The following is a 23,492-nucleotide window of genomic DNA, read 5'->3' on the forward strand; positions in this document are numbered from 1 at the left end:
CAGGCCGGGGCCTGTGACCTACAGCGGCGCGCAGCGCGCGTCAAACACTGCAGTTTTTGAGACTCTGCGCAGTTCAATGGTGCGCTGAGTTTGCCCTACAAGGAGGTGGTTTAGAACAGATGTATTAAATTTATGGTATGTTTCTGGAAGCTGGCTAATCTCTGGTCATTTTCATGGTATCTCGGTTGTGATGTGTGTAATGTATTCCCCGCTTGATGAGGTTTTGCAAGAAATTACTGGTCGATTTTATCTGGCTCAGTTTTCTCAGTGATAGCAATGCAGCGTTTGATGCTGTAGTTTGAATATGCTGCAATTACCTCGGTTGCAAAATACTGCTTTAAAATGTAATACTTAAAAATTATCGTCACATCCTACTTCAAATGATCTGTAGGTCACCCATTTTAAGTAAGGTAGGTCTTTGGTTTTGCCTCTCTTCAAAGTTTTTGCACGCTGTAAAAATTCACTACATGGATAGTTTCCTAAAAAAGGTCCATTCTTGAAAGACCTAGAATTCTGTTAATTACTGGGAAAAAATACTGTTTGTCTTAATACTGGTCTTTCCTTTCTTTACTAATCTTTCCTTAGGTGTGTTGCTTCAGTTAGTTCATCCAGTCCTTCCTTTCTTCTCCATTAAATCATTTCCTACTAAAATGTCATTGTACATTCTTCCTGATTCCATACCCATTAGGCAATCTAAATCCAACTCCTTTCCACCTCAGCTGATTTGTTTTCATTGTCTACTGACAGTACTTAATCATTATTAAAAACTGAGACTTAGCTCATAACCAGTTTAATCTTTTGTTTAGCTGCAATTGTCCAGGACTTTCCTCATTCCTGAGTATATGGGAGTTATTGCAGTTTAATTCCGTTACTACATTCAGCCAGCATTTTGTCAACAGCAAAGGAAAACTTTTTTATTCTTTCCTTCCTCCCTTGACTTCCCTAGATAATTAAGGCTGCTTTTTAAAAAAATCCCTGTCCTGAAATTGAACACAGTGTTTTATTTTGAAGCCACACAGACATACTTGTTTCATCTTTTTGATGAATTGTTATGGGCACCAAATTTAACCAGAATGCAAAAATGACTTTCACTGATAAATTTAAAATTGTATGTGGTTTTATTAAAGCCTTGTTCACAGTCAGAACAAAAGTAGCAAGACCAAGGGTTCTGATTATGTGTGTGGTCTTCATTTGTTACATGGTTTTGGGCAATAAATCTATAGGAAGCTCAATAAACAACAATTTTAAAATACTTGTTCCTGTGCTACACCTGCCTGTGCTTCATGCCTTTATCATTTAGCCATTTAAACATTTTCATTACTGTTTTAATTCCAGTTTAACCCATTTTGTTCTACATTTGGTGAAGGGCCTAGAGGAGAAGCCATATGGGGAGGAGCTGAGGTCACTTGGTCTGTTCAGCCTGGAGGAGACTGAGGGGAGACCTCATCACAGTCAAGTTTCCTCGTGAGGGGAAGAGGAGGGGCAGACACTGATCTCTTCTCTGTGGGGACCAGTGACAGGACCCGAGGGAATGGCCTGAAGCTGTGTCAGGGGAGGCTTAGGTGGGATATCAGGAAAAGGCTCTTCACCCAGAGGGTTGTTGGGCACTGGAACAGCTCCCCAGGGAAGCCGTCACAGCGCTAAGCTGAGTGAGTGACAGAGTTCAAGAAGCGTTTGGACAACACTTTGGGGCATAGGGTGTGACTCTTGGGGTTTTCTGTGCAGGCCAGGAGTTGGACTCAGTGGGTTCCTTCTTTGTGGGTTCCTTCTAACTCAGAATATTCTATGATTCTATATTTCATGCACACATAAAATGCCATTAGAGCTCTGCATCCAGAAAATCAACTTGTTTAGAGTTGGACAGTGTGGTACGTTGTTTACCTATAGTCCTATCTAACATTTATTTTTAATTCTTGGTGAAGCAGTTCTGTAAATATGCAGTCATGCCATTTCTTCTTTGCAAGATTTTATCTCTTACTTACATTCTAGCTGAGAGCCCTAGAATGTTGCAAACCTTTCTTAGAGTGCAATAACTAAAATACTTCTAAATCTGTAGACATTGACTGGAGTGGTTTTAGTTTGAGAGACACGTGTCTGAATTACAGCTGTACAGCAAGTACAATTCAAACTTAGGTTGGGTTTCTTTTTTTATAATTTATGTCCCAGAGTATCTATAAATACTAGTGAAATCTGTGACAAACTAAATTCAGTGCTTGTATCTATACCAGAGAAGTAATTAAAATTAGGCGTAAAATATGCTTTATATTACTGCGTGTAGAATCAGCTGGGTTAGCCTCGCTGGAGACTTAAGATCTTTTTATCTCCAGAACAGGTACTGCAGGCTTTGCCTCTCTGTGAGGTCTCAGCTGTTATCTGAAAAGGAGTGTCACTCAAACAGGGACAAGTTACTTTGAGGTGTCTCACGTGGTTATGCAGCCTGCAGAGCTGACATGTCCTGGAAGCAGCTCCTGAACCATCAGCCTGGCAGTGTGAGTCACACAGGCCAATCACAATATGAGTTTTCTCTCATAGATATTTATCTGTGAGAGATATTTTAATGAGGGTGAGATCTAATACACTGGAAAAGCTCATATTTAAATCACAGCAGATAAACTGTATATTATCTGTATGCATGCCAAATTATCCTTACAGAAGAAGTATTTTGTAAGGGAAGTAAAGGAGAGTGCTACTTAGTCACTCCAGAGGGTAATTTCTTTGGAAGGAAAGTTTGCAATTTCCAGACTTTTTGCATCTTCCCCAAGTGATACCTTCTGAGGTTTTTGTCTATAAGGATTCTTCATTCAGTGATAGAGTTTCATAGGTGTTTTGTAGATTGGGTATGCAGGACATGCAGGAAGCATATACCATAGGCTGCTCTGGACAAAATTTCTAATGCATGGTTGACTGGGATGGAGAGAGTAGGACTTGATAGTCCATGAGGATCTCGATAGTCTCTTCCAGACTTCGGTTCCTAAGCATATTTGTGATGCAGATAGTTGTCCAGTGACCTGGAATGAGACAGCCTATTCATTTCTGACAAACAGCCTTCAGATAGTAATGTCTTTTCATTACTAAAATGAGCAAAATAATGGCAGAGATCTGAAAGGCTTGCATCTTGTCACCAATTACCTTGAACCATTTGATTCTGCATGCATAAAAGCATCATAATCCATGTGTATGTGCATGGATACACGCAGGCATGTGCATGAGAATGCTCAGAAAAGCATGTAAGAGTTGTATCAGAAAAAGTGTAGCTGGCTTTGTAAGTAGAGTACTGATTATTGATCAAAAATGGTAGCTTCTCAAATACAAAGAACTTGAAGGAATGGGGTTTCTTTACCCATCAACATGCAAAGATACGCTTTTTGTTTGTTTATTATACTTCACAGGTTTCTTAACATCCTACATAGGCAAAACTCATTTTAACATGTTTTCTATATCTGAAAGCCAAGATGAAAAGAGAATAAATAAATTTTGTTTGTTAGAAACAAAACTCAGTCATTTCCCTTTTTTGCCTAAATTGTGCAAGCAAATGCTTTTACTACTACAAATGATTTTTTTCAGAATTAGTTCTAAAGGAAATAAAGAAACCCCTTAAGATATTTTTAACACTAGCATTATTCTCAAAGTCAGCTATGCCTGCATGCTTTTTGTAAATTTTTACAAAATTATTATTTGAATTTGTTAATTTATTCCAATTTTTCTGTACAAAACTGTGTGCTTGTGCTGCCATTTATATGAACAAAATTTCTGGTTACAATTCTGAAAGCTATCTTTGGGGCTGGTGGGAAAATACAGAAATGGCTACAGAAAGAGTGGACTTCTTTCCTACAGACTGATTACCTGTTGATTATGTTTTCCATTCCTATCAATAATAATTGTCTCATAAATTACAGATAACATCTTTGAGTGCTATTGTGGTTCTACCTCTGTTACCACGTTTTTAATTTTTTTTTATCTATTCTGGATAAGAGCATTTGTGCAGATTAAAAAGACAAAACAATCTGGTCTAAATATTTTCATCTGTAAAACAATCCAGGCTATTCATAAGGATAAATGCAGTTAAAATAGTCATAACATCAGAAAGGGATAAAGGGATTAACCGTGTACAAAGATTTGGTTAATAAAGGAATAATTAGGATTAGGGGCCAATCCTGCAATAGGATCATATGTATCAATTTGTTGTATGTTTTGCTGTTATCTATTGCTTAACAGTAACTCAAAGTACAACAGTTCTGTCAGTGCTCCTGGGGTAGTTGTATTGTCCTCCCTGTCCTCCTGTTCTCAAGCCCTTGGTACCATTTGTGACTAAATTATTAAAATATCTTGGATCAAAGCAGAGAACCATTAATTGTTGTTTCAGCAGTGCCAAACACAAAGATGAAGTGTAAAACTCAGATGAAAAAAGAAAAGCTGTCTATGCTGCTGTTATCTGTTACGCAATTGGTCTCCTGTGTCTGAGCTTGCTTAAAACAATGGGCACCATTTCTTAGATTGTTTCTCTTTCATGCCACAGCTCCTTCTTAAGTAGATTTAAAGCTTCAGGTTCCTTCTTTTGTGAGGTTGGCCCTTGCTAGGGGTCCTCATTCTGAGCTGGAAGGAGTGGTTCATTCTTGTCCTTCCTGGAAGGTTTGTATCAAAATCTGACTATGTCATCTCACTGTTTCAACTTTATGCTTAAAAATATTAAGACATCTTATTGCAACTCTTACTTCCAGCAGCAATTCAAAGTAGAATGTGGGGGGGAAAAAAGAGTCACATACTAAACACAGCAAAGATCGTATAGATGGTAGTATCCCATTTAGTCATCAATGTCAGCCTACTTGCCATCCAACAGTGAAGATCCCATCATACATTTCTATCTGGGCCCTTTTTAATCTTAATGACCTGGTTCATTCTTTCTCAGAGATGAACTTATGCTGATGCAGAAACTGTGGGTGCAGTTCACAAGCTGCATGCACACCACGGCAGCAGCACTGACCAGATCCACAACTCTTCTGTCAGAGTGACACAACAGAAGTGCGTTCCTGAAGAGGTTTCGTATGCCTGGAGGAGATGAGAAAGCTCTGAGACTGTCATGATTCCAAACAGATTCTGTTGTCCTGAGGATTGATCCTGAACTAACTGTGTGTCACTTAACTAAGAATGAATTCTCAGTATCAAGTCAAATTAGTAAAACTACATTTGAAATTACATACAGAAGTCTAAACTTCTTTGTAGATGGAGTAAACCACAGTATGCTGAGAAAAAGAGGGTCACTTTCTTGAGGTCCAAGTGGTGGTAAAAGAGGTGACTTCTTTTAGAAAAAAGTGACCACTGTGAATCAGAAGTAAGCAATAATTAGTGTCAGCACAATATATGGGACTTTTTGCATCACTGTCATGAAAGATTTGTATGGTATCACCCATGGATGGTATATAGCCAGCTTATTCAAGTTGCTAATAATATGATGCAGCAGCCATGCAGCTTGCCTTTTATTTTGTCCCCTTTTGCTTTTCTGCTTTAAGATACACTGTTTTTACACAAAGAGCTACACTGTGTTGTTTTGTGGATTGCTGATACATTTTTTCTATTTAGACTTCCTCACAGAAGCTGTGAGATTTTAGGTGCACCAGGTAAGGACCAACTCTTCAGAACTGGAATAGAAGGAATAACTTTTGCAGTAGTTCCTGTATTTTCAGTGCACAAACCTCAAGACTATTTGGGCCAGTAAGTTTGGGATCCAAATAGAGAGTCAGATGGAAAACATTACAGTGATTGTTCTCAGGCATTAAAGAAAATAACCCAGAATTTCTATTTCAAAAAATTACATTTGCTTCTTACCCTATTTTCATGCTTTTCAAAACATCAGAGATGTCAATTGTTTAGCAAGCAGATTCTGGTATGTGCTGTGCTCTTTTTAATGCCCTCTTTCACTGTATTTTGCATGAGGTATATTTATATTCTACAGGTATGTTTCAGTGGTGTTGGTGGATTGATGCTTATTTAGATTGAAGTAAAGCTCTCTTGAGTAATTAATGTGAACAGATTTCTCTTTACTTGTTGAAGACCCACACTTAGTTTTCATTGAGTGCAGAATTTACCTTTTGCATAAGTGTGGGAAATCAGACAGGAGAAGACGGATTTGAGTAGCTCTTGGTCCAGCTCAAGATGTGTGTTGATACTGCAAATACCCAAATATTTAGGAATCTCTCATTCTGCATTAAGAAATGATCGTGTTGTGGCCCATGCATTTCCCTTTGTCATCTCTCCATTCAATTTGATATGACAATGGCATGAATGTAATTGTTAAATACAAGTCAGGGGGAAAAAAAGTGCTTATAGGCAAATTTTACTCTTAGGAGCTGTATTAGTGTGGCTCGGTATCGGGCAAATTTCTGATAATGTTCTCAAACCAGCTAGCATGCAGGAAGAAAATGATGAATAGATTTATGAACAAGTAATTGTTGACTCCTCCAATTTCCCAAATCCTATAAGGAAATTAATTTGATTGAAATGTGAAAATTTCAAATGTGAAAGCTGTTATTACATAGTTTGTGATTAGTTGTGTGGGGGGAAAAAGGGAGTTTTTCCATGGGATGCGTGCAAAAGATTCAAGTTTTTTTTCAATGTTCTATGTTTTGGCAATAAACTTAGTTATAAATATATGCATACCTGGGCTGGCTAGCTTTTAGGAAGTATTTACTCCTATGCATTACCACTCTTTTTTTTTCCTCCCCTCCCAGAAATACTCTTCTTCATTCCTGCACCCAAAATTGAAATCTACCACTGAAATCAACAAAAAAGAAATGATAAAATTTTTTCTTATGGTTAACAAACAAGGTCAAACAAGATTGTCCAGGTATTATGAGCATGTAGAAATTAATAAACGGACAATGCTGGAAGCTGAAGTAATCAAAAACTGTCTCTCCCGTTCAAAGGATGAGGTAAGTTTTGTAGTTTTTGTTTTGTGCATATCTCACACCTTTCCTATTGATAATTCTGAAGTCTATCAGTGTCCATTGCAGGTCATTATTTCGTTTGTACCCATGACAAAAAAGATTGACTTTCTAGATTATGGGTTCAGCTGGTTGATCTGTTATTCTGTATTGAATAAATATGTTTTTCTCAGGCTTACAGAGATTTTGGAGTAGTGTGTATCACTGTCATGAAGATTCCTCTGGTTTGTTTGAAGAAGCTCAGAAGTCCAGGAAAAACTAATTTTATCCTTGTATTTCTTGTCTGGTAGAGATGGATGGAGAGATACTACTGTTGTTTTGCCAGAAGGTAGACAGCAGAGTACTGACAGCTCCAAATTTAAACAAAGAACTTAGGATAGAGGATTCCAAATTTTGAAAACATTATCTAAAGCACAGGGGGGGTTGGAAACACAAATTTTTAGGCCTCTGTATTAGAGATCTAAAATTATTTTTTATTCAAAAAAAGTGTTCATGTGTTCCACAAGAAAGTCAGAAAACCCAGAAGTTGGAAAATTTCTTGGATGAAGGTCGAGATTTTCAGGACTCACTTAATTGAACCATTGGTTCTTCAAGAAAAGCACCAAACTTTTGCACATTTACTTGAATTAGAGGAGAAAGATGTGACTTGGACAGTGAACGAAGTGTTTTGGTTTGTATTCTGAAGTCAGCTTCTTTAATTTTCATTAATGATGTGTGTTCTTGCACAGCACTCCTCACATACTTCATTCTAGGAAACCTCAATAAAAATAGCAGTTCTTATAAAGTCCCTTCGTTCGCAGCTTTGACAGTGGCTAGAGAAATGAACCTCTTGGTGCAGCTCTGCGAGGGCATTTCCGAGCACAAGCTCCAGCGCAGGCGCTGCCGCTGCCATTTCGGGCACCGAGCAAAATGACAGAGAGAAAAGGCGGCGGCATCTCCTCTAGCGCCGTGTAACGGCGCCACCTCCTGGCTGCCTCCTGTTGGGAAAGATGTACATTCCCCTCTGGGTCTGGAAGTCTAATATTCTTAATTTTTACATTAAAATAGTCATAATTTTTTAAATAGGGAAATTACCTTTAGGTCTCTTTTTGAAAGGGCTTGCAAGTGAAAATTATGGGGAAGTATTGGGTGCCTTTATAACACCAAACAAGTCACTTCAGTTCTGCATGTTTCAGTTTTTCCATTTAAAAAGTGGTGGCATATTTTCTGCCAGCAGATGAAAAGCGTGGTGTAACAGTTACCGTACTAAATTTCTTTCAAGTCAAAATTTATGAATCGGGAAATCCATTGTTCTCTGTGCGTCTTACAAACCTGAAAGCTCAGGCTCTTTGAGCAATGTGCTTTATACTGTTGTATGCTTAAATGGCAGCTGCTATATTGGGCTCATTTTTCTTCTGCCTAGTGCTCTTTCATTGAGTATAAGGATTTCAAGCTGGTGTACCGACAGTATGCAGCCCTTTTCATCGTTGTTGGCATCGACCAGACAGAGGTGAGAAATTATATACCCTCTTGCAATGAACGTTTATAGTGATTATCAAAGGCTAGAGCTCAAGTTTTCATCCAGTATGGAATTTTTCAATAGCAATTAGAGAATTTCAAGGAGTCATTGTAAAAAAATTTTAAAAACCCCCAAGCCAAACGAACATACCCCACACCTCCCCCAGTTTTTATTTCTGTGAAGTAAGAGAGGTATAAAAACAAGTGTGCTATGTTTGACTTCGGTCTTTAGCTGCAGAATGAACTGTTACCATGAGGTAGTCTTCCTGAGCCTTGTACCGATTCTGCACTAATTTATGTGGGGTGGGGTTTCTCAACAAATGTTAGCATTACAGCCAGATCAGCTGTCTCATCTGTGGTGACTTCTCGCTGTTTTTAATGTCCTTGGCCAAAGAAAAAATTCCTATACTGTCAGCTACAAAGATGCCATTTTATTTTGCTTTTCAAAAAGGGGAAAAAGAAAAAGGTATCTGAAAGGTGACAAGTACTGTTATTTCATTTGTTCAGGTTGCACCTGGGAGGCCTTAGTGTTTGCATTGGTTCCTGGTTCTCAGAAATTAATTCAGCACTTACTACTGGAGACCTTAACAGGGTGGTGTGGAAGGTAGTTGCTGCCTACCACGGTGTCTTCAAGTCAGGGTTATCGTGGCAGGCAATTTGGGACAAATTATTTTAGCTTTGCTACAGAAATCACCCAGCAGAGGCTGGCTCTGTGCTACAGCTGGCTGGTGTGACTGCAGCATGGGTAAGCTTAACCTAGTTAGCTGTGTCTGTCCACAGAGCTGAGCTGGGGGGCTGGAACAAAGGATGCAGTGGGATGGCAGCAGCCTGGGTGAGAGAAATCCATTGGCTGTTGCAGAGCTGCTCTGTGTGGCCAGCCTGGAGCTGCTGCCCTGAGCACTGCCCAGCTCTCAGTACCTCTGCTGGGTAACCACACACCTGAGCAGAGTGCTTACTCCATTGTCTAGTGGCTTTCCACTCACCACAAACTGAATTAACACAAAGAATACTATTACATTTTTTAGCTATTGATTTAATATTCACTTGGTTTTAATTTCAGAATGAGATGGCAGTGTATGAATTAATTCATAATTTTGTGGAAGTTTTGGACAAATACTTCAGCAGAGTGGTGAGTGAGACATTGAATCTATTATGAAACATTTTTTCTTTCAAAATTTTGATGAAAGTGTCATTTCAGAGAATAAGTCAAAAAAGAAAAATATTTAATATTTTAGAATTTTGATAAATATTATCACTGTGGGGAAAAGCAGTATGAGTTGATTTTTCAGAGAAGTAAAAGTATACATGGGTTGTAAATCATCAGACAAGGAATACCAGAAATATTTCTGTTAGAAAAGCATGGTTTTATATGCTATAGGATTTCTTTGGGTCATGTACTCTTAAATTAGTCATGGGAATTTTATATGTTTTAAAGAAATAAAGAGGTTTTACTTTGCAGTTCTTATGAAGTTTTTAGCATTACATCCCCCAAATGAACTTCATTCATTATTAAGATGGTGTAAGCATGAAGCAGAGAACTGACATCACTCTCACTGAACAAGATCAGAGGGATGGAGCAAAAGAAACCTCAAAAACCAGTCTGTACTTGTACTCCCCATATTGTTGTCAGGCAACAGTGGATATCTGATAAAATAGCTATTATAGAGATAGTAATTTTGTTAAGGATTCAACATCAGACATGGCTCCACTTAAAATGACACTGTTCCTTTTGGTGGGCCATTTTTTTGCTTGCTTGTCTTTACAAAGTTTGAAAATGCAGCATTGTAATTCTGGTTAGAACATTTGCCATTTAATATAGGGTTTGTAATAATCTTGTTACAAAAAAGAATTGACTGAAATCATACTTTGATGTGTTCAGTTTTAGTTAACCTTTGCTGAAACGTGTTGGATCCCTCTCAGAAAAGAGGACTGGATAGTTTCCTCTGTAGTCCATGTACCTGAGGGTATTACATTGGTAACTGTACATACAAGGTATCAGTATGCAGGGTCTGTAACTGCTTTCCCAGTTCTAGTACCATAGCAGGCGTGGCAGAGAATTCATGCTTGAAAAAGTCATCTGCACCCTTCACTGTTTAGATGCCTGGCAAATCTTTTAGGCTGTTATCTCAAGTGACATTGCCCCAGCCCATTGAAACTGCTGGTACTAAGTTTATCACTTTCTGACTGTACTGAGTTCAGAATTTGTCTCTTAAAATTGCTGATTGTAGTACCAACCTAAGCAGTGATAACTAGGAACGGAATTAGATCTCGGCAGCACAGGAATGCACAATAAAATTTAGTCACATCTTATTTGTCTGATTGAGCTAATAGTTGCCAACCATGTCTCAAGTTTTATTCAATTAAAGCAGACAAAAATAGATGTAGTTCTTATAAATGTAGTGTATATATTATTCTTTGACCACACGTATAAACCAACCACTGATAGCTGTTAGAAATTTGCTGAGTTCATCATACCAGAGGGGTTTTTTTTATTTTCCATAGCATTTAAGGTTTGAGACTAGAGGAACCTAAAAGGGGGGTGGGTGGTAAAGGAAATCTCATGCCATTCAGTGGTTCTGGTTTTAATATCATATAACACGATAAATGGCAGAGCACTAAGACAAGGGCTGTAATTCTAGCTGAGGTTTCTGACAGTAACCACAGAGCAAGAAAGTATAAATCTCTACTTTTACAGATTAGTGTTTAGGATTTGTAGAATTTTAGAAGAATCCCAAATTATGATGATGGCAATGGAGACAGAACACTGGGAAAGGAGAGAACATTCGCCCCACTCTAGAAGGACTTTTTGTCATCTATTATTTTTAGACTTGAGAGCTTTAAACATTCTCATGTACTCTATTTTTATCTAATGGAGTTTACAGAGCTTGAATTCAGATATGAGAACAAACATTAATGGAATTAGGGGGAAAGCTTTCAAAGTTGCTTGTGAGATGTAATCCTGAGTCCCCTTCACTTTTATACAGCTACCCGGAGAAAATTCTGCATACTGTTCAGAATTCCAATTCAGAACTCCACCTACTTTTTAATGCTGAGAAAACTTAAACTGATCAGGCCCTTAAAACGCAATTTTTGTGATGCATTAAAAACTTCTAATTGAAGAATGGCAGAGTCACTCAGCAGAGGCCTGTAGACTAAAACTAGTCCAGTTTAGATCATCTTTAGACCACAGAAGTAGTAGCAATTTTACCAGTAAAACCTTACCAGCTTTACTCTGTCTTAAAACCAGGTTTAGATCATGAATGAACACCACATTATCAAGCTACATTCTCAGGTAGCAGATAAAGATTCCCTCTTTTAGTAGAGACTGGGGAATCTCTACCCAACTGTGCAAGATCTTAAGTGCTAAGGCTGTTATTAATTGTTTCTAAGTTTAGATATTTAACTGAGGCACCTAAGTTAGAAATTTGGTCATCCTAAGCTCCCATTACTGGCAGTGGAGACCAATAAGTATCTCGAGAAAGTGAGTCATGCCTCAGGTGTGCCAAGTCAACTGGTAAAGATTCCCATCTCTTCTGCTGACTGCAGAGAGACCACAAGGGCTTCTAACTCAGACATTTTGGTTAAATGAGTAATATACTGCTTGGGGTAAATACAAAAATAGAAGTGAAATGATGACTATATGAAGAATTGTGTTGCTGGGGCTGGAGAATACTTAGAAATGCTAAGGGTCCAAGGCTTGGAATTGCCTTGCCTTTCCTAATATATGCAGCCACTACCACAGCCATGGGTATATACAGTGTCTAGATTTTGCTGTTGAATGATATGCAGCAACAACTTTAACTGTGTAAACTTGGCATTAAGATCCTGGTTTTGCAGAAGGAGGAAGAGAGAATATAGGGCTGGAACTGCTGTGATTAGAGTTGCTGGTTTTCTACCCACTCACTCAGATGGCACTGCCCTATATTCAGATTGTTACTTGTGGGTGACTTCACTGGTTTTTTCTAAGTAAAGCAATAGCTTTGATTACAGAGACAGGTAACACATGTAAAGCAAAGCAGTGTTGCAGAAAAGAGCATGTAATTGTCCAGAACAGAAATCTGAATCACTCTAAAATTTTCTCTTGTTATTTTGAAGACTTTCTTTATCGTTTGAAGGAATGTGTAATGTTTAATGATAATGAGATGAGATCATCTGAGATAAGAGATCAAACTGTAACTAATGGCTGCCTATCTCTTTTCCTTGCAGAGTGAATTAGATGTATCCTTTTCAGTATCAGAAATCCATTTGTTATCACTTTTTGGTGTATGTTCCAGTTCATACTGTCTTCATAGCACTGACTGTCAGTCAAGTCAATGCAGAGGTTCACCAGTTTTGCACTTGGAGTAAGTAGCACCCTTTTGGCACCTTTCTGAAAGCATAGCTGATGTTCACATGGGTCACCTATTTAAATCCCCCATCATTAAGATAAGCCTGGTTCCATTTGAAGTAAGATACAGAGAACTTGCTTTGAGAGAACTAAGTACATGAAAAGTTAAATTCATGGGGGAACTTTCAGGCTTAACTAATTACTACTTTAAGTTTCGCTTTGAGTTTACAATGAAATAGATATTGAAATTACTGTAATAACAACTGAATGTTACAGCTGTGTCTTGAGCCAAATAGCAGCACTATTTTTAAGATTATTTGCAGTTTGATCTTCTTTCGTGAAAGCAAGAAGTGAGTTTTACTTTCTGTATCCTTGGAAAGAGGGAAAAACCTGAGAGGAGGATATTTAGGAAACCAGGTGTTAACTTTTTTTCCCATTCCTCCCCTTACACTGCTGTATTTTCATGTGTATGTTTTGCAGGATATTAATTAATATATGATTTAAAACTTCACCCAAATACAAATACTAAAATACAGTCCTGAACAATTACGCACAAATAGCAAATAAATAAAACACAATACTGGAAAAATTAAACCAGGAGAATGTAGCACAGTCTTCCTTCTCAGTTCTCCCAATTCCACTGCATGTTCACTCTACTCCAGCAATTCTTATGCTTATATTTGTTGTTGGTTAAATGCAGATCTGCTGGTACAAAGACTTTCAGTTATACACCTGAAATACAGTTACCATCTTGCAATTAAGTCCTGTCAAGTAATTTATTTACTTTAAGAATTACCACTTATGAAGAACATAGGAAAAGTCTGTAATTTTTCTTGTTCTTACCTCTTTACTGAAAAAGGAAAAAACAAATCAACAGGAAAGAATTAATTTCACTTTTGAAAATATTTTACAACTTGCTACATGCTGATATTCTGTCTTATTTGCTGACTACACACACACACACACACACACAGAGTCTGTGTTTTCTTCCTGAAATTTAGAAAATGCTGTGGTGTTAGTAAAACACTTTTAAATTCACTGATACTATGAAAGAGCAATAATGACATTCCAGTGTGCAGGGACTCTTAAGGTGTGTGAGCGATTATAGTAATACTTTTTTTGTATTCAGTTAGTTCTAATCCTTAACTATGTGTTCATGTATATGAGCTTTGCTGAATTAGAGACTAACCTGACCTATTCAGTAATTACACATGAAAAGAATTGCCTGTGTTTCCAATAGTGTACTTTGAGCATGCAGTTGCCTGATTATCTGAGTCATTTGGTACACTGATGATTCTAAATTCTGCTGCCTCTGCTCAGCAATTTCCTACCAAGAGCTCTACACCTTGAGCTACTTCCAATAGCCCATTTAATAGCTGAGAAAGGCTGCTGCATATCATAGAATGGTTTGGTTCAGGAACAATTTTACAATAAAACATTTTACTTCTATATATGTACAAAATAATTCTCCATTTAGGAAGAAGACCTTAATTCTTAAGTTTGAAAGACTACTTAAAATAGTCAAAATGAAGTGAGATACCCTCCCTATTAAATGTAAAGCAGAGGTGTAACTATGAGGATGTGGGTTGTTCAGGACTGTATTTTTGACAACAGCTTGAATAGCTGACCCAGAAGAACAATCTGGACAAGTGCCTTAGCTATTATTGCAGGGCAAGAAATAAACCATCAATCTGCCTTTCATAATGTGTAAGAAAATATCATCCCCTGACATTAAACCACTGCCTTTGCCAAAGGGTCTCATGCTAACTCTTGTGCTCAGTACAGTTAGCTTGGATGCAAAGTATCTGCTGGAGAAGGTATTGTCTGAGGGTCTGCAACAGTGAACACCAAGTAGTATTTACACAATCTTTGTTTACAGAGTATCTTGCAGGAGACTCTCATAATTTCCTGACTCTCTGCTATTATTTTTGTGTACAAATCCATAGGAAGTTTATTTTAAATGTGATAGTGACTATTCTATATAGCCAGTAGTGTTTACTAACATGAAAAAAATAGCAGGAAATTACAAGAAATCAAAACTGATTTAAAATAGACCATAATTACTAAGGCTATTCAGCTATGCACAGTGCAAATCCAGTTAAATCCAAAGGCTGAGACCATCACACAGTGGGGATGTCCCTGGAGCCCACACCAAGCCTGCAGCACATGCACTGGGGTTCTTGCAGCTCCCAAACATAGTGCATTACCCCAGTATTCCTGGCAATGCTGCTCCAGCTGAGACAGAACTCCAGCTCTCACTTAGCTCCACACCCAAATCCATCCAGGGCATCCACACTGTAGCTCATGTCATGGTCTGTCTGGAGTCAGATGTCGAGAAGGGTGCCTTGGGCACAAGGCAGGGACTGTGTCCAATCTGAATCCTTCCCAGGAGGATTTATACATCATGTTGGTGTGTGACATAGGCATGTATGACACTAAACAATGCATGAACAATTGCACAGTTTTCTCATGTATACTGCAAAAATGAACATGGATTAGCTATTGGCTAAGTACTTGAGAATAGCCAGCTTTTTATAGAAGCTTTCATGTGTGAATTGTGAACCACTTAGCCATGATATGATGTCCACTTTCATTTTGAAAGTCGGTTACACACTTAAGAATACCTATGCTGGAATGACATAACATTCCTAAAGTTGTTTGGATTGTTTTTAAAATATCAGTAAGCAGTGTTGTTGGGCCAGCTGAACGAACAAGGACTGAAACTGTCCCTCGGGGTGTTGTGCCCTAATGTGTTCATAACACTGAATAAGCCTCACTTTGCCTATAAAATAAGTGGGCAGGGTTTTCTGTAGAACTAAAACTCCAGCTTGGGTGGTGTAGGAACTACTTTCTTGCTATGATGAGGACAAAAGAGACTATGAAAACACAAGTGTTAGGACAGCAGGTTTATAGGGAACAAAATGCTGGTGAGTGTGACAGTTTCTAAAATTACTAAAGGTAACTTTTCTATTGCTTGAACTGGTGAAGCAAAGCTTACTTGAAGATACATTATTAACTTCCAGAAGAAACAGATACTTATCCTCCCCTTGTGGGAAGGGAGGGGGTGACAGAGTGCTCTAGGACTAAGCATCTGAAGAATGTTGTCTTGATCCAAAAAAGCCACTACATTCCATTGCAACTAGCTGCTGCTGCTTCTCCTAGGATAGATAAGAAGCTTTGATACAGGGAATACTTCATGCGAATCAACTGTATTCTTCAGTCCCCAGTGGGATAACACTGAGAATACAGTGCATTTAGGGAGTGAGAAAATTGAATGATGAATTTAGTCTGAGAATCCGTAAGGATACACTTCAGTTTGCACTGTAACACAAGTGGAAGAAATGGAAACTTAAAAGGACTAGCTTAAAAGTAGCTTAGTTGTTCTAGAGTTTCACAGAACCTGAAGGCACCTTTGTCTCCTATTTAATGTCAGCATAGTCATTTGAGGAAGAAAGGGTCAGAAAGCATTTCATGGGTTTCAGTGCCTTAAACGTGCCTGCCATTAGATAGGCTAAAAGTTATGGAAAGTGAATGTTATCAAAGATGAGGCAGAATGTGTGAGTCTAGACTACATAAAGAAGCAACTCCAACTCAGCTCTAGTTGAAGATGAAATGTACAGGATAGAAATTAAGGGTTTGTAGTGCTGTATATTCAGTAGCAAACCATCTGCCCCCTATGTACCTGCACTGTAATCTACAAAGCCTTTGTTTGTGCTCCTGGGTGTGTTCTGTGATCATAGGGTGCACTTCATCATCTCTTAAGCCTGGATACATCCTTGAATTACTTGCCTGGAAAACCCTGAGATGTCTTAAAATGCCTCCATATGAAGAAGTTATTTATTACATACAAATCCTAACTGTGCCTTTTCCTCTTCTTTTCTTCCCCTCTCCCCTGCTCAACTGTCTATATAATGTTTTGGGAAAGGAGACACAATACTTGTGTCACATTTACCTCCTCTTAGTATGCATGTGGCATAAAAACACTGGAAAAGTAGAAAGTACCATTGATGTCTTTAAGAACAGGAGCTCTTAAAGTTACCAAAAGCCAGCATAACATTTAAAATGCCAATTGTGTAGGTACCATTTACTTCTGCTGCTTGGTATGCAGCTGCTGCAGGATTGCCAGAAATTGGGAAGCCAAAGCCGGGGGGGCTCACCTTTGCCCAGGCTGGCATGCAGAGATTAACACGTCTGCTTCTGCACACTTGTTTAAAAAGTCCTGTTAGCCTCTGCATGGATCTAGTGAAAGTCCCTTGATCTTCTTTGTGGGCAGCCAGGATTCTTACTGGAAGCAAGACCTTAAATGACAGCTCTGGGTGGAGCACATGGCAGTGCAAACACCAAATACAGCTTTTTCCTGTTGCCAGCTGCTCAAACTGGTTTGCTTTGCTGCTTTCAGTTGGGTGTGGATCTATGACTTCAGGGCTTTAAACCCTGAAATTTGGGGTTACTTGCCAAACAAGTAGTAACAGGTGGGGAGGATGAGCCTTGCTAAGGATCAAATACATATCCTTCCCTGGGCAGGGCATTCAGACATAATAGCTGAGCTGTGTTGGCAGGATGCAATAGAGCATAGGTGAAACTTACAGGAAGGGGAAAAGAGCCAGGGTTGCTCCCTGTACAACCCAATTGTTTGCCAAGAACAGTGTGGTGAAGGGAGGTAGGATGGTAGGTTGAGGGTAGAGATTAAAGAATGCTTTGGGACCTTCCAAAATCAAGTTGATAGATCTTTCCAGAATGGTATTAGTATCCCCACTCAAACTGCAGATGAAATTACTGTTTCTGGAATGATGACTGTGAGATTACCACATTAGAGATGGACAGAAATCATACCACTTCTCTGCAATGGAGTAGGCCTGTTTGGAAATAACCTGGAATGGCCTGCAGGGGAATTTACATCTCATTGAACCACACTGGGTCTGAGTGGAACAGCTCCAAGATTCTTACTGGTGTGGGTGCAGTTTTCCCTTGACATGGTATTGGCTCTTCTGGAAATACATCAGGGGAAAAACAGTACTAGATGTGATTTAAATGTCTTCTTAAACAGGATGACGCAGAAAAATAAGATGGGAGTGTCAGGTTGCTGCATCGTCACTGATCCTAGCTGAATAAGTTGTCTGAGTTTTAGATTCTAGGAACTGTTAAAGGAAGAGGAAGGTCTGGACTCTGCCATGGGAACTGGAGCAGTGTGAATCAGTGGTAGAATGTAAAAACTAAAAGCCAGGTAGGGGCTGGCTTTCCCACTTGTTGAAACCTGAATGGAATGTTATCTAATTTCCTTAGTAGATCCTGTAGCCCAGTGCAGAGCAGTGCCAGAGATGAACTAAGCAGCAAAACCGCTGTCTTTCTAAAAATTCTCACATTACTGGAATAAAGAAATCCTAACTTCTCAGATTAAAATATTTCTGTAAAGGCTGCCTTACTCAGTAAGTTTATCATAGCAAGAAATTTGTCTTCAATCTTTCAACTGCCAAGCCAAGTAAAGCTACTGCCTTTGTCTCTGGCACCACAGAAATGGTGACTTTGCAGTTTTAAGGACAGCACTGCTCTTCAGTATTAAAAGGCATGAGTCTGATTTTTAGAAACAATGCAGGCCTATGCTCAGATCCAGGAAGAAGTCCAGTATTTGAAATATAATTTAGAATTAAATTAGGTGGTTAAGTTTAGGTCACCAAATTAGAAGCCATCTGATGAACCATGGGCATCCCCAAGACCCTGTTGACAGCTATAGTTTCTCACCTAGCAGTAACATGTAGAAAAGTTATCTGGGTACCTGAATTGTGCTACTACACATCCCTAGACATGCTGTGCTCTTGGTCAAGCAGAACACTTCTGCTGGAGCAGTGATACAATTGCTTCCCGTTCTGCACAAATACACAGTAGCACTGAGTTCAGCCCAGAGCATTCAGAGCAAGGAGGAACAAATATACACAGATACGTGGCTCCTGAGCTGTTGTCATTTGCAGTTCAGTACTCACACTGCTCCTGCTCTTTGGCAGAGCAGTACAGCTGACTGCCTAAGTCAGATTCACTGGCACTCAGGAGTCAGAGCAGTCTTCTTCAATGCCTGAGTCCTGTGCAAAAAATAAGACTGAATTATCACACTGAGCAGAGGAAAATGTTCAAAAACCTGATTCTTGCGACTCCACTGATTAGCAGGGAAGTCCACTAACATAAATACAAGGACTAGAGCAAAACCAGGCTGTCTTCCTGAGTTCAATCCATAGTGTCAATAAATAGCATAATGGACAGAGAAGGCACTCAAGAGACTCATATCAAACTGGGGGAAATGTATTGAGAGATGTATTTAGAAGTTACTGTACAAAGTCTTGCTAGCTCCACTGTAGTAGTCCTCAAAACATGGGCAAGATTTAGAAGGTACAAAATGCAGGCAATGCAGATCTGTTGTGCTCAGTATAGAACATGTAAAGAGCAGCAACAGGTGGAGAGTAGGGCAGATAAAGGGTTATTCATGCTCTGTATATGTACGTCAGTGAGGCATAACAGATGCGTCCAGCAGGCTGCTTTGCTGTGCCCATTTCCATTTCAGGTTCTGGTGATAAATGGCAACATCCGACTCTTTTCACAGCACAACCCTTGGCAGTTGTTCAGTGGACGCACTGGACACTCATGTCTGCATGTATGCACTTGTGTAATGAATGCCAGCCACATCATACCCCAGTAAGGCCTGTCATCGGGTTTTTTTGAGACAGATGCTGTTAGATAAAGTTAAAGAAAGATCGGTTATGGACAAATTTTGTATATCACAACTACGAATTTGTATTGCTCCAGATTACCTTCCTATGGGTGAATATTAGAGATTATAAATACATTTTAGAAAGTATTTAAAATATGACCATTTATTTACTTCTGCTCCTTTGTGAGATTTACTGCTAGATCAATGACTCAACTTTATGTATCAGCACACTCCTCTTAAGCTATTTCCAAGCAGATCAAATACAGTTAAGCTATTTCCAAGCAAATTTCAAGCAAGGAAATTTTGAGAATCTAGTGTTTAAGAACTTGGTAATTACTTTTCTTGGAAGAATGCAGAATTTTTATATCTTCACATTCAAGGTTGTTAGCCCTTGATAACATTTTATATACAAACAATACATGGTACTCATGCAGAGTAGAATTAACCACCTACCTCTAGTTTACCTGGCTTTTGCCACTGTGTCCTACTACTATATTCCAGGACAGGATACTGTTGGGGCTTCAACATCTCTACTTTTGACCACTCTGTGATCAGAAAAAAAGTGTCAGTCAAACCACTTCCCTAGCTTTATTAAAATAATGGCAAATAAACTAGAATAAATTAAGAAATACCTATTTCTGTAATTTTTTATTAAAGACTTAGGTGCCCAAGATTTTTTCTGAATTATCCTCACATTGTTCAAAATACACTTAACTTGAAACGTTTCTAGATCATGTTCAATTTGGACAGAGTGCACATCATTTTGGATGAAATGGTGCTAAATGGTTGCATTGTGGAAACGAACCGGAACAGAATTCTTGCCCCTCTGTTTGTGCTGGACAAAATGGCAGAAGGCTAGGAAGATGGAAGAGTGACTAAGGCATTTTACAAAAGATGGCAAAAGCATCAAGAATGTGCCCATAGCACTTTTCTGATGTTGCAAGACTGACTCACGCAACATTCAAATTAGTTAGAAAATATTTTTCATTTCTCTTATTCTCTGTGTACCCAATGGGAAAGATACATGTGGATGCATTCAGATGCAGCTTTACTGACCCAGCAGAAATCTTCCTAGAATGGCCAATAATTTTAAAACATTTCGAGGATGAAGAAATGGAAACTTACCATGACTGACTAGATATCACTTTGAATTATGTAGTATCATGCCAGACCTAGAAGACAAAAACCATGGAAATATAAATTCAAACTGAGTTTCAGTCCTTCCCTTAAGCACCAACTTGATTTATTTTCATACAAATTTACTGTTAATAATAGTTCTGTGGTTTTTATGGCCACTTTTAAACTATATTCATCCTTCATCAAAAAGCTGTTTTCCCTCCCTTTGCCATGCAAGTCATGGACACAAAAAGAAAAGTACGTATGTATTAAGTATTTCTGCATATTTTTCAAGTTGTAACTGGAATTATTTAGCTCTTAAATATTATAATATTAATAAAAGATAATTAAAATCAGAAGTTTAATACTCTTTTGTCATGTTGGCTTCATGAATTACACAAAACCTTTTCCGTTTTGGCACACCAGTGATCTTGCATGTGCTATCCATGCACCAAGATTAAAACTGTTGCAGAAGATGAGGAATAGAAGGTACCCAAGTTCTCAGTACCAGGTAGGTACCAAATGAAGTCTCCCTTCTTGAGCAGGAAGCCATAGCTACCCTACGTTGCATTCCCAGGCATCCAGCATGGTGACTCACACCTGCACACTGCTCTCTAAGCCAGGGGACAGTTAGCAATCTCAGCTTACTTCCAACTTACCTTTCTAGAACTCTTATCTGGCTCCTTCTTAACCTCCAGCCCAACCCTAGATATAACCTGGTACTGAACAAGCATATTCTGCATCAAAGCACGTACTGGTCACATAAATACCACCCAGAAAGCAGGGTCTAAGGAGCAAAGAGTGTTTGTGTGTGACAATAATCCATGGGGCTTTCACACAGTAACACGTTTATCGAAACAAGATGACATTGGGTCTGGAGCAGAGTTCCACAAACCTGGACACAGGTGTTTGTCTGAAGCACAACAGGCACAGGACTGGGTGGGATGGTGGATGTTCCCCTCCAATTTTGCACTGGGGGAAATCTAAAAAACAGTGCTGTAAAGTCCTACAAATAATGCCATGAAAAGAAATCTGGCATCAACCTGATCTGTATGTGCAAGGCAGAGTCTTTTGGCAAGCCCCTCTAAGCAGTGGCCTGAGAAAAGGTTGTTAACAAAGAGAATTGGCATGAAGCAAAACTTACTACATAGATTCAACTACAATAGCCTTTTTTTTTCTGGTATCAACTACTTAAATATGCTTAAAACCATAGTGTCATCTTGCTTTATCTTACTGTAATCCACTTTTTTCCAATAAATATCACATGTAAAACCAAGATAGCCACTCCATCTCAAGTAAAGCTGAATCAGCTGTAGCATCTGACCCAGATTTTATTCCAGTGTAATGAAGAACTATGGTCTCAGGATACATGGGCTCACTGAAGAGCACCAAAACCTGCCACATGCAGGTTATTACTGCCGGACTTGTTCTTAAGAAGTTGCACTTATTCTGAAAAGACTTGAACACAGAGATGAATTTGTGAGATCAGTAGTTCTTTTATGTAGTTCTTTTAAACCTTTAAAAAAGCATGGCACATTGTTCAGAACATGTACAGAGATTTAATAAGTACTAATGAAGTATTCAGAAGAGACATTTTTATATGTTGCAAACATTTTAATGATTACTTTTTGAGCTTACACATTGGGTGCTTTTTTTTTTTAAACTTCAAACTGCAACAAGTTAAATAAATGTTTATAATATACAAAGAAATACAACCGAAAGTAAAACTTGCTTTAAGTGTGCCTTGCACTAGGAACCAGTGTTTTTTAATAGCTTTATTGTTGAGCTGCACAAACACACTTAAGGATTTGATCTTTATAGCAGGGCATTTGAGAAATCAAAATATATTCCCACTTGAAAGAAAAAGAAGAAAAAAAAAATGGTTGTGCATGATTATACGCAAAAACCCACTAAAATACTCCAATAGTGCAGGCACCATTAAAAAAGAAAAGGCTGGAGATGCCCATTAAGTCTAAATTTTAAAGGAAGCAAGTTTCTGACCATTTAGCTTAAAGCCAGCAAAACAGGGATCAGTGATGGCAACTGTAGTGTACAGGGTATTAAAAGACAAACTTTACACAATACACTGTTAGAAATTTGTTATCAGTGAACACTGAAAATCTGATGATCTGTTCTTTGGAACAGTCAAACAGAAACACCTTAATTTCCAGTTGTGCAAGCCCTTGAAGCATCACACAGTGTTCTGTGCCAATTTCTTGCTGGCTGTGTAGTTACAAGGATTTATTTTGTCATTAGCAGCTAACAAACATTCCACATTTTCCTAAAGCCTCACAGGTGAAAAAAAGGCAAGTCTCGTCAGAGCACAGCGTGGAGATCGTATTTTTGCACACAAACACAAGAGGCTTCGCTAGCATCAAAAAACACTTCCATGTCCCAGGCTGTGGTCAGTGGCTCAGTTGAGATGGAAGCCTTTCTCCATGGTAGCAGCTAGCAGACGCTCCCTCATAATCTCCTCAGAAGAATACTCAGGCAACTTTAGGTAATGCACACATGTATTCACAGATGGATAACTTGCATCTGTAGCATCAACCTGAGGAAAAAAAATGTTTACTGCAGTTGTTCACAGCATTCAGTATGGAAGTTAAAAGTTGTAAAGTCCTGTAATTCATGGCACTTGCTGCATACATAACACCAGTTGTCAGAAACAGTAACATCAGCAAAGCTACAGGCAAATTTATAAATATACTTGCTTGATATGTATTTTAATACTTTGATATTTAAATATATGAATTGTATATGAAAATATGAGATACATATGTATGATGTCAGAGAACAGACCTGAAACAAGAGGTTAGTACCGAAACTCAGCATAGTGCCATAAATGAAGTAACTAAAATAAAAATCATCACTGTTATTGTAGAAAGTCTCGCATTGCAAAGCCAAAGCAGCTGGCTTA

The 23,492-nt window shown here is 38.6% G+C and overlaps 2 protein-coding genes across 12 annotated transcripts in view; one reads left to right on the forward strand and one right to left on the reverse strand.

The window, feature by feature from the left end:
• The first annotated feature begins 6 nt into the window (after positions 1 to 6).
• Positions 7 to 20,942, forward strand: AP4S1 (adaptor related protein complex 4 sigma 1 subunit). Of its 3 annotated transcripts, none has more exons than XM_017741768.1 (6): positions 7 to 135; positions 6,726 to 6,926; positions 8,341 to 8,427; positions 9,496 to 9,564; positions 12,642 to 12,653; positions 20,190 to 20,942. In XM_017741768.1, exons 1-6 carry the CDS (start codon positions 133 to 135, stop codon positions 20,316 to 20,318), a joined length of 501 nt encoding a protein of 166 aa, XP_017597257.1. In that variant the 5' UTR covers positions 7 to 132; the 3' UTR covers positions 20,319 to 20,942. The 3 variants fall into 3 exon arrangements, with proteins under 3 accessions (XP_017597257.1, XP_017597258.1, XP_008637791.2); XM_017741769.1 differs by lacking the exon at positions 7 to 135 and adding an exon at positions 1,567 to 5,615; XM_008639569.2 differs by lacking the exon at positions 7 to 135 and having other exon boundaries at positions 5,630 to 6,926.
• Positions 20,943 to 22,047: 1,105 nt separating this feature from the next.
• The window catches only part of HECTD1 (HECT domain E3 ubiquitin protein ligase 1), a 62,415-nt gene continuing 60,970 nt past the window's right edge, over positions 22,048 to 23,492 (reverse strand). For 8 of the 9 annotated variants that reach the window (XM_017741760.1, XM_017741762.1, XM_017741764.1 and 5 more), the window contains one exon: positions 22,792 to 23,126. In XM_017741760.1, coding sequence (XP_017597249.1) covers positions 22,989 to 23,126 — 138 coding nt within the window. In that variant the 3' untranslated portion in view covers positions 22,792 to 22,988. Of the gene's footprint in view, positions 23,127 to 23,492 lie in introns of all 9 variants that reach the window. The other variant, XM_017741767.1, reaches the window with a different exon arrangement.

This window comes from Corvus brachyrhynchos, unplaced genomic scaffold (assembly GCF_000691975.1).
Source record: "Corvus brachyrhynchos isolate BGI_N302 unplaced genomic scaffold, ASM69197v1 scaffold115, whole genome shotgun sequence".
Classification (NCBI taxonomy): Eukaryota; Metazoa; Chordata; class Aves; order Passeriformes; family Corvidae; genus Corvus; species Corvus brachyrhynchos.

Coding starts and splice junctions, on each gene's coding strand:
- AP4S1 (XM_008639569.2), top strand. CDS start 6,690: ATGCATTACCACTCTTTTTTTTTCCTCCCCTCCCAGAAATACTCTTCT. Junction 6,927..8,340: donor TCTCCCGTTCAAAGGATGAG/GTAAGTTTTGTA, acceptor TCTTCTGCCTAG/TGCTCTTTCATTGAGTATAA. Junction 8,428..9,495: donor TTGGCATCGACCAGACAGAG/GTGAGAAATTAT, acceptor TTTTAATTTCAG/AATGAGATGGCAGTGTATGA.